Below are 11,365 nucleotides of genomic sequence, written 5' to 3'. Positions count from 1 at the left end.
GTATATAAATTCAAAATAATAATAAAACATTTTGCATATAAAATATCATTGTCTGGTTGAATAAATATTCTATCTAAAAAAATATAGAAGTTATAAGCGACAATTATCAGATTATTGTCAAAATATTAACTTATTTTTTCTCCATGTAAATTTTTTATGTACATCATATCTAATAATTTGTCTTAATGTTCTTATTATGCAAAAAGAAATTTTTAATATTTACATTAAATAGATAACATCCCATCTTTCTTTTGTTTTTAACGATACTTGATTAATGGTTAAACCAATTTTCTTCCACAAAAATTAGTAAAAAAAATTTTAATTTTTAGCATTTTAATTTTTTTGTTTTGTTAATTGAAAAATTTGTGTAAACTATATAAATTAATAATGGGTAAATGCATCCCAATATAAAACAAGATATATAATTCATATATGTAATCATAGGATAGAATCATGGAAATTATTATTGTATATAATCATATTTATTTCCAAATTTTATGGCAACTTATAAAGGTGGATAATTTATTTTTAGTATGTTGATAAAAAATTTATTAACTTATATGCTATTATAATTTTTTTTTAAAATAAAAAGTTGATGTTTAATTAGTTATCTTAACAATAGTTTAATATTAACTGATTTAATTAAATTCTTTAAAATGATGATGATGATAAAAACTGAAAGAGTAAAGTATCGTTTTTGCGGAGTAAGTCTTATTTGTGTTCCTAACGTTTAAATCGTCCTATTTGTATCCTTAACGTTTATAAAAGTGATTTAATGTTATCCTATTATCAATTATACTAACAAATTAGATTATATTTTTCAATTATTCTCACTTGGATGTATTTATTCTCAATTAGGTCTCACTTGAATGTGTTCGATTTTAATATTATACCCACTATTTGTGTTTAGATTCAATTATGTCCCTAGAAAAGTGAATTATATAAATGTTGTAGGAATTAGTTTCAACATTTGATAAGCTATTTTTCGGAGTAGATCATCAATTCTATCGCAGACATGTAATTGACAGCAAGATAACATTAAATCACTTTTACAAATGTTATGGATACAAATAGGACGATTTAAACGTTAGGAACACAAACAAAATTTACCCCAACGTTGGAGACAAAAACGAAAATTTACTCAAACTGAAAATAAAAATGGGAGAGAAAGTATGAAGCAGCGGAAGGATAAGGTGAGAGATTAGTGATTACACAAGAATGAATACTTCTTCTCTCTCCTTCCTTCATTCACCATTCCCAACTTCCTCCTCCTTCCTCCCACTCAACCCGCAAACCCCTTCCTTTTCTTTCGTCGTTGAAGCGCATTCCACCACCCGCCGCCAAGACAGGACCGCCCGCCACATCCGCATCAGGAAGAAGGTCCCTTTTAATTACATTGCTTCTTTTCTAAATTCTGAGATTAGTTAGGGTTTTTGCTGGCTGTTTTTACGGTTTTACCCCTCTTCTTCTTTCCTTGCTTTTTGAATAGTTCATTGTTTACACTAATTTCAAGTTGTTGACATTCTAGGAACCAAAAGGAGCCTAATTTAGTGGATTAAAAGTCAATTCTTGCCCAACAATATGCAATTGTATTTTACACCTATTTTATCTATGATTTTGTTTGTTTCTTCTCTCGTTGCTGAATATGCATTGATTTATTTGTTTTTCTGCATTGTTGGCTATGGCTTTATAGGTAGAAACTCAGGTGCATTCTACTTGAAGTTGATATCTGAGAGCCCTTAAATGATTTGACTGCTTTCACTAAATCTTTATCTAACGGCTCTCAGGTATCAACTTCACGTGAAGTCGACTTCACCCGAGTTTTTATGGGGTTTATATTATATGCACTATGTTGTGCTTTATGATCCATCTTTATATTTAGCGGAAGTTCATAAGTTTTGGTGCTGCAGGGTTAACCGAGTCATTCGAATTGGTTAAGCATGTAAACTTAACAGATTTGAAATATTGGATTACATGATTTAAGAAAAAAGTTAAAGCAAAAGAAAATGGAAATTTCGGTTCAAGAGGGGGGGCACTGTACTCAGTTTTTCTCTTTACCTTTTTCTTCTTCTTGTTGCTAGTACTGTGCGCTGTGGAACAGTCTTTTTACTGCGAATATGGACCAAGGCATTCTTTGGTAAAGCTTTCCTTGTTGATTGTAAGTTCACCTCATGAAGAATGCAATGCATATCTGTTTTAGATCATTTTCTGTTTTGTCAGGTTGAAGGGACACCAGAAAGGCCACGATTGTCCGTGTTCCGATCCAACAAGCATCTCTCTGTCCAGGTCATAGATGACACCAACATGCACACTCTTGCTTCTGTTTCAACAATGCAGAAGGCAGTTTTTGAAGAATTCAACTACACAGCTGGTCCTACAGTTGTAAGTTCTAAAATGCTTTTGATGTTCTGACTATCGCTTAATTACTGTCATACTTCAGTCCATGTACTCGAAACATCCCGGTTCTTGTGATCAAATGTCATGTTTCCTTAATAGATAACTGCTCAATTGCTCAAATTCAAAAGCTAAATTCAAGCATCTTTGATTGGAAACCTAACGATTAATGTTTACTGAGTTTCTCAGTATCGAATGCTTACTGAATATGAAACTGTTACCTCTAATGTTGATTCGCTTTATTAATGCCAATATAGTAGAAGTTTAAGTTTTAATTTGATTCATAATGGTCCATAGACTTGTAGAAGAAAGAAACACATTTACATTTTGAAGCTTCTCCCACTTTCACTGATATCCACTTCGAGTAATGGCATTATATTTTCAACTGTTTATCACACATTAGGTTCCAAGATTTTACCATTTTTTCCTCAAATTGTTCAATATATATTGGAAGCAGGAATCCAGATCACTCAGACTAAAGAAATAATCTGAAAGCCCAAGTTTATTTGCACATGAATCTTCATATTTTCCTTTTAATCCGAGTATCATGTATAATTTGTATCTTGGCAAATAACCTTGCTTCTGTGATTGTGTTTCTGGTGTACACAGTTTGTAAGGTCTGACTCCCTTGGAAGAATCTTGCTATGTCTGCATCATATTCATACTTTCATCCACTCAATTATGATACTGATCCTTTCCTTTTGTTTCTGTTTTCTTGTTTTTGTTTTTGGCTTCAGGAAGTAGCAAAGAAGATTGGTGAAATCATTGCAAAGTCCTGTCTGGATAAAGGGATCACAAAGGTGGCCTTCGACCGAGGTGGATACCCGTACCACGGTCGTGTTCAAGCACTCGCAGATGCAGCTCGCGAACATGGTCTGGAGTTCTAAAATGATTATGCACTTGCCATGTAGTTCATTTTGAAGTTTGTTAATGATTTAACAATTCTTTTTAAGGGCAGTGCCTCTTTTCCGGTGACTTTGTGATGATCCAATGACTTCTTTCTTCTATCCATCCATCTACATCACAGTTCTTTCTATTTCCAGATTCTTATCCACCAAAAAGTAAAATCTCTTGTCCATCTATTCTAGGATGGTGTCTCATTTTTTTTCCCTCAAAACATAACTATTAGTAAAGATCTAATTTGAAATATATGTCTCCTAATATTAGGCTTTTTTATTTAAATAAAAATTTATTATTTACCAGTTTAAATGCGGATATAGAAATATACTATTTTATGCAATTTAGTTTGGCAGTCAAGAAAAATGAAAATTAAAGGGTGCATTTTCACACACCTAGGTTGCAAAAACGAGTCAAAATTATAAACCATTTTCGTGCTCCATACAAAGAAAAATGAGGAAGAAAAAGTTTCTCCCATTTTAATAGTCCCGTAGTATCATTGATAGTATCACTGGTCACATGGATGGAAAAAAGAAAAATAAGTTTCAAGTTTCAACAGTTGATGTTATATAGAGATTAATTTCAATCCACTTGTAACATTTTAAGACAGTAGTTGGTTGGATCTAACATTTTTGTTGATACCACAATACATATCAAAAAAATTTTTAGAACTATCACTATATTAAAATTACATTCCATGAATACATTTCTTAAATTTTAGCTACCTTTCCATTGAATACATAACTAATATATATACAAGTATACAACATTTTTATATCTGGGGACTGGGAGCACTGCACCGATCCCTCAAGGAAAGTTCAGTTCCTCACTTCCTCCCCTGATTGGTTATCTGCTAAGCTCTAAACATGTTACAGAACCAAACTAGTGAACCTCTAATACAGCAGCTTTAGGAATGTAACAATATGGTGGTGTACTGGTGTCCTCATTGACAATTTGGAGACACCAATTTCAACTTCTAAATGGATCTTCTTCTTCCCAAGCTTCTGTTCTAACTTTAACCCGTTCACCATTAAAGTGAATATATTTCCACTTAAGCCCATATCGTTTTCTAACCAATTTACACTTCTCTTCTTGGCCAAGTTTTCTAAAGGCATTTGCCACTCGTCTGACCGTATCTTCATCAGGTTTTACCTGCAACTCCTCCATGTCTGCAAATATCTAACTTACAAGCATGATAGCTCCATGTCAAAGCATAGAAGAATTAATCTCATATTGCTTAACAGTTTGCATTAAGGTATAGTAAGATTGATGGTACAACAAAAATATACCTCAATAATCTTTTCCGGCAAATGATGATGATCATATAACGTGACCATTCTAGAAAACAATCTCTTTGAGACAGAACGTGTGTGTGCATGAACAATCATATTCCACAATGATTCTGCCTCATCTACCCTCTTATCCATATCAAATGCCAGAAGAAGGGTGTCATATGTTCCCATTGTTGCTCCTTGGCCTTTGCTTAACATCCACTTTGCTACCTGAGGATTGATAAGCAGTAAGATTCTTTTCCATTCCTCACAGAGTAAACAAAACAACATATCATTACAGTTGTACATTGTAAAGGCTCAAACTCAAGCTGGATGGCATTCTCAAGAATATCAAAACATTATTATGAAAATAAAGAAAGAAAGAAAAGAAATATACAAAAAGCACATTGATATATATTAAAGTACTAAAGATCCAAATCAGTGATGTGAGTATTTTATATAGACTGCAGCTTGAACAGCTGAAGGACCATTTCTTGAGCTAAAGACCATTCTTCACTTATATAATAACATAAACCATGATTGATATAAACAATTTTGGCTTTGGTAGAAACTCAAATTCAAACATAAAAAGTTTTACCCATGAACTATCTTTCATCTCATGTGGAAGCAATTTCAGCTTTGAACCAAGTCATGGAAACATTTAATGAACACTTCTCAAACAAACCATAATTATTAGTTGTCAAATAGTGTCCCAAAATTTGCAGAAGTAAATGAAGAACTTAGTATAACATACTTGAATTACACGAAGCCATTGTCTCCTTTTCCTTAAGATTTTCAAAGCCTTGGCTGCTGCTATCACTGGGAACTCTGTCTCCCAAGCAGTCCATTTGTCTAAAGCCCCATAAACAGCCTCTTTCTCATTAGGAAGCTGAGATACCTAACGTTCCAATATTCAAAATGCACAAAAATGAACATACATAAATATATATATATTTTTAAAGGTTCATTTTTTTTTTTCTAACAAAATTCCAAACCGAAATTAAAAAATTGGTATGAACAAACATACAATTCTAATAAGGTTCAATGCCTTCTGGCCAGATTGAGCAGAATCTCTGCTTTTCCACAAGTGGTGCTCTTTCTTTGCCACTCTCTTTTTCTGCTGCTTCTTCCCTTGTCTAAATTACATGTGAATTGGAACATGAAGCATGAGTAAATGGTTAAAAAACATAAAATCACATAAACTATAATATCATTGAATAATAAGTGCAATAATAACTTACTTCTCCTTCTCTGAAAGACTATTGCTTCGGGAAATGTTGGAGTGACCAAGTGAGGAATCAAACGCACAATAGGCATCACTTCTCTGCAATTGAATACCAGAGAAGTGAGAATTTTTTTTTTCTGAGCAGAATAAGCTACACAAAGAAATGCAATTACTTTTGAAAATGTTCTAACGTTATGTGAGATGGATAGTGTTGTTATTGAGAAAGAGAAACTATTGTTGAGCAAGAAGTGAGGTTGAGCCCTAGTGTGACATTTGGGTGATGAAAGAAAGGGGCAAATAATTGAGTTTTGAAGTGTTTGAAGCATCGTGGTTTTCTTCGGGGGACGAGAACGGAGCACAACAGCAGCAAGAGAGAAGCGGCGGCACCGTGGCGGAGCTCGGAGGCAGGGTTTGGGAACTGAGCTGAGTTGCTGTGAGACAGTGAGAGAGGATCGAACAAGGACTCGCGAGGAGCAAGGTGGGCTTCAATTGGTTTCATTGTGGGCTTCTATTTGGGCCAACATGGGAATATTTTTTACTAATTGGGCCACCAGTTTTTGAGATGTTGTGGAGAAAATATAAAAGATCATTAAGCCCACGATAATTTAGTTACCAAAAAGCACAGAAAAGACAGTATTGAATCGATTTACTACACTTCAATAATTCTTCAGCTTTGCTATTTTTGGTGGGGTTCTATTTTGCATCACTATAAGTCTATAATAATCTTTAATGTTTCCCTAATAAATTAAACAATGTATGGATAAATATTGAATATATGTTATGCTATAAAAATGATCCTCACCAATAATAAGTGATGGAAAGTGTATATATTAACTTGTAATTAACAGGATCTATTGTTCAAAATTTTTAGGCTGCATTTGTTTCTAAGAATAAGACAGTACAAGACACTAAGAACAGGACACAGGATAAAACATTGATAGATAGAAACACAAAATTTTATATTTTTATATTTTGTTTGATGATAAACTAGAACAAATTATAAAAATTCAATTTGTTCTTATTTTTTTCATTCAAAATATTTGAGATGAAAAATATAACAATAAAAATATAATTATAAAAATTAACAAAAATAATAAAAGAAAAAATAAAAAATAAGTTATGTTCTTTGTTAGTGCTTTCGTGTCCTTTCTATCAGGATAGATACAAAATATACTAATTTAGTGTCTTTGGATACATTATCTCTATCCATGTCTTCTCTGCCAAACACAATTTTATATCTCAATGTCCTATCTCTGTAAACAAATGCAGCATAACTGACGTTCTTATCAAGATAACAATAATGTAAATATATAATATAAATATATAACAAAGTAGTTTTCTCAATGATTAAGCCTTCAATCCACACTTGGATTAACCTACACCTCTCATTTCATTCTCTCCCCGAACAGTCTAACACGACATTTTCTCTCTAATTTTTTATTCCTAGGGTTTAAACTAAATATTCCTAATTTCTTATCATCCATTTGGTGTACGTATTCGTTTTATAGTTATTCAAACCAACTATAACATAAATGTCAAACACTTGTTCATTTATTTATTTTATATTTCCATAAAAATAGGTCTCGCTTACATGCATTCAACACGCATAAGTGGATAAATGAATAATCACAACATCCTCATAGTCAAATCTCAAGTGCAAGTAGCATCAATTTCTTAAAGTTCATATATACATGGAACAATCTAGAATGACGTTGTTTGCATATATATGATGTTGTAGAGGTTCAAGATTTCTCAAATAATAAAAATCACATCCTAAAAGAATCCAACATTAAGATCTCTATATATATTCCGATCCAAATTAATTAAGCTCTAGATATTTACTCAAACATTTCTTTAGAAAAAAGTATTAGCTATTATAGAGTAAAGTATCGTTTTGGTCCCTTAATATTTGGGGTAATTCTTAAAGTTGTCCCTAACATTTCAATCGTCCTATTTAAGTTCTTAACGTTTCAAAATTAACTCAATGTTGTCCTGCCGTTAGATATCCGTTAATAGAATTGACGGCGGGACAAAATTGAGACGATTTTGAAACATTAGGGACTTAAATAGAACGAACACGTTAGGGACAAAAACGATACATAAAAATAAATTTTAATTTAATTTTATCTTTCAATAATATTAACATATGAATAGTAAATAAAAAATATTAAAATTATGACTCTTTGGTGTACATATAAGATAATTTGAAATATATAACAAAACACAGTTTAAAATTTAGTAATATTAATTATAAAAATTTATTAATTATGGATATTATATATATGAAATTATGGATGTTATGAGTATGAAATTATGGATGTTATTAATATAAAATTTTGGATGTTATGTGTATCTTACTTAATTATGGATGTTATGTGTATAAACTTGTGGATGTTATGAATAAATTTATCAATTGAATAAATTAATTTAGGTATTTGACATTTTTTTTTCAAATCTAATTATAGTAAAATTTAGAAATATATGTGAATTAAAATAAATCATTTTCACTTTGAAAAACATGAAATAAATTTTTAAATTATCAAAGACGGTGATTTAAAAAATTATACGTTGATTTAAATGTATAATGTCTTCAAAAATAAAATATTAAAATATTTTGAATCATGATTTATTAGTATATATGTAAAATAATTTGAACTACATAATAAAATATAGTTTAAAATTGAATAATATTAATTGTAAAAATATATTAATCATTGAGTGAGTTCGTCTGTTGTACAAATCTTCAGCATTGATTATAATAGTGGCTAATAAAAAGGGATATGATTTTCTAATTAATATCATTAATTAGCAAATTTGATAAGAACGGTGATAAGTAGAATGAACGGTGATAAGTAGAATGATAAGAGAGTGAAGTAAAAAATAAAACTGTTATTAAATGATATAAATGAAATAAAATATAGAAAGTTTTGGCTGATTATGGCTGAAAAATTTTGGTTACCAAACTTTTTCCTAGTTTTATATATCTTTGCTAATCATAAATTTGATCTCTTCACGGAGAGTGTATGTGTTATGTTGAGCAATAGGAAAACAATTAAACAAGAATTAAAGTTTAATTCATGATATCGAAACTTGTATTATGAAGGGGAGGGTTGGGATGAAGTGATGGAAGCAAATTAAGAAATGGAATTGTAAGAGCATCTCTTGCGGAGGAAACTAACCTTGTTGCTTGGACAATACAAGTTACTTGGAATAACCAAAGAGGTATATGTATGTATGTATATATGCCTTAACTAAACAAATAAAGGGAGCAATGAAAGATAATAATTAAAGTCGAAATGAGATAAGAAAATAAAGGAGACTTGCACGAAAACAGCGTTGGGGAACGTAAAAAGAAAGCAGACCTAATGATTAGAAGATTAGGGAGAGATTAGGGGGGGTTATAGCTAGCTAGAGAGAGAGCACGTGCGTCAATAATGAGTGGTTGACAGGTGTGTATGGTTGTGGGATCCACCAAGATTCTGTTATGTCATCGGGAATTGAGAATTGGAGCCGCGAGATGCGCCGTCTTCGGCCAAATTCAATATTTCGTTCTAACCACGCTTTCTCATCAGTTTTTGGTTTTACCGTTACTATAATAGTGGCTCGGCTCGGCGCGGCTCGGCACGGCTCTCACGCTATTACTGCAGCGTGTGGTGATTAATAAGCTGATTTAGTTTACGTAACATCTGAGTAACTGAGTTGCGTGATTACGATCCAAACACACATCCCAGGCTGGATCGGAGCTGCCATCAAAGTCAATAATGTTAGTGGTAACTTGGAATGGTTTCGTCCTACACTTCACTGGGTTTACGTTTCAGATGAATTATTAATTTATGAAAAAGTATAGGTAAGGAAGTGTGTAATCACCCAAGAATTAAACAATTCAATTAATTATAATTATTAATAATTAATTTTAAATTTAAATTTAAAATTTAAATAATTAGAAATTGATTAAGTAAACCTAATTAAAAATTATAAAAAAAATTTCTTTCCACATCTATAATACAAAAACGGTCCCGCTACGTTATCAACAGTATATCTACCAACTTCTGCCAACTCTTATTTATAACTGTGTTTCATGGAAGTGTCTTCGTGGATGTGTCTAATAAAAATGTCTTTTTTATGATTGTGTTTAATAGAAGTGTCTTTATAGATATATTTTATAGATGTGTCTCTTTATATATGTATTTAAAATATAATAATTAATTATTGTTGACAATAAGTTGGCAGATAATATGTTGGTACCCTATATTTTTCCATACAAAAAATTCGAAAAGAGAAAATATAGAGAGTCAATGATTTAAGCGTACAATATGTACAATAGAGGTTTAGAATGTATTAGAAATATGATTATTAGTGTTATATTGTCCTGTCAGATTACATTTTTAGGATGAGTGGTTTCATGATACGGTATTAGAGTTCTAGCTCCAACATAACATTATTATATTTCAACAATCCTAACTTTGAACTTGCTTAAGTGTAATTGGATATATGATGAAGTAGATATATGTTAGTATTAGATTGGAAAAACATCCACCCCCTCCTCAAGAATTATTTCACACAAATTAAAATAGGAGATTCTATCAAGAAATCATTTATCTTAAAAAGTTAAATTTTATATATATATAATTGTTGTTTTGAAGGTGAAGTTAAGACTACGGTGGAACACGAACCTTATAATATCGAGACACGACATTGCAATAAATCTTCTTCTTATGGGTTGGCATCTCTACGAGTGAGGTGCATCTCTAAAGATTTTTTACACTCAAATCAGTAGTAATTTGAGAGATATACAAATTACGAGTAGATATATAACATATTTTGAGTATGTGTTAAGTCATTTATTTGTTAAGGTTTAAAAGGTGAATAATATGAGACAATCCAAATAGATCCGTACAAAATGGAAAAATATGAGAAGCCAATGGAATATTTGTACAATGTGTACAATGGAGGTTTAGGGAATATTAGAGGTATAATTATTAGTGTTACCTTTTTTCATCAGCTGAAACTTTTGGGATGAGAGGTATCATGACATGGTATTAGAGCTTTAGATCCGAAAGGTTAAGAGTTCGATCTTTAGTGAATCCCAAAAGCCCATAAAAGATGAAAACGCTGACATATGTACCCACACTGGATCAAAACAAGTTTAGTTTCGATTTAACGTGGGTATATATGTCAGCGTTTTCATTTTTTATGGGTACAAATGATCATTTATTCTATAAAAATACTATTTATACACCAAAATCAGCCACTAAAATCAGTCATCAATATATATATTTGTATATAAATATATGTCTGTTTTAATTTATTTTCAATGTGTATTTATATTCTATCATGTATTTTTTACTAGTATACACATAGCATTACTCAAATTTTATATAGTATAATTTAGATTATATTTTTTATAAACTTGTATGTCTTTTAGAAGTGACACTCTTGAACGGTAAAAAGTGTACATCTAATAATATTTTTTTTTTTAAATATTCTTCGACTTAAAGTATAAATTTTGTATACATTTTTTTATCCGGCCCTTTTTATACAGTCTTTTTTTAAAATAACAAAAATCTAAGTAAAAAAT

At 31.0% G+C, this 11,365-nt stretch overlaps 2 protein-coding genes across 2 annotated transcripts; one reads left to right on the top strand and one right to left on the bottom strand.

The window, feature by feature from the left end:
* On the top strand, positions 1,160–3,433 carry LOC107621609 (50S ribosomal protein L18, chloroplastic). Its single transcript, XM_016323644.2, has 3 exons — positions 1,160–1,380; positions 2,221–2,382; positions 3,132–3,433. Exons 1-3 carry the CDS (start codon positions 1,219–1,221, stop codon positions 3,279–3,281), a joined length of 474 nt encoding a protein of 157 aa, XP_016179130.2. The 5' UTR covers positions 1,160–1,218; the 3' UTR covers positions 3,282–3,433.
* LOC107621603 (pentatricopeptide repeat-containing protein At4g18975, chloroplastic) lies at positions 3,960–6,251 on the bottom strand. Its single transcript, XM_016323634.2, has 6 exons — positions 5,979–6,251; positions 5,804–5,886; positions 5,590–5,698; positions 5,317–5,460; positions 4,581–4,793; positions 3,960–4,470 (listed from the first exon to the last, which is right to left on the bottom strand). The coding sequence occupies exons 1-6, from the start codon at positions 6,111–6,113 to the stop codon at positions 4,261–4,263; spliced, it is 894 nt and encodes a 297-aa protein (XP_016179120.1). The 5' UTR covers positions 6,114–6,251; the 3' UTR covers positions 3,960–4,260.

This window comes from Arachis ipaensis, chromosome B10 (assembly GCF_000816755.2).
Source record: "Arachis ipaensis cultivar K30076 chromosome B10, Araip1.1, whole genome shotgun sequence".
NCBI classification, from domain to species: Eukaryota; Viridiplantae; Streptophyta; class Magnoliopsida; order Fabales; family Fabaceae; genus Arachis; species Arachis ipaensis.
Note: the sequence above shows the minus strand (reverse complement) of the source record. Positions and strands in the feature narration are given on the sequence as shown.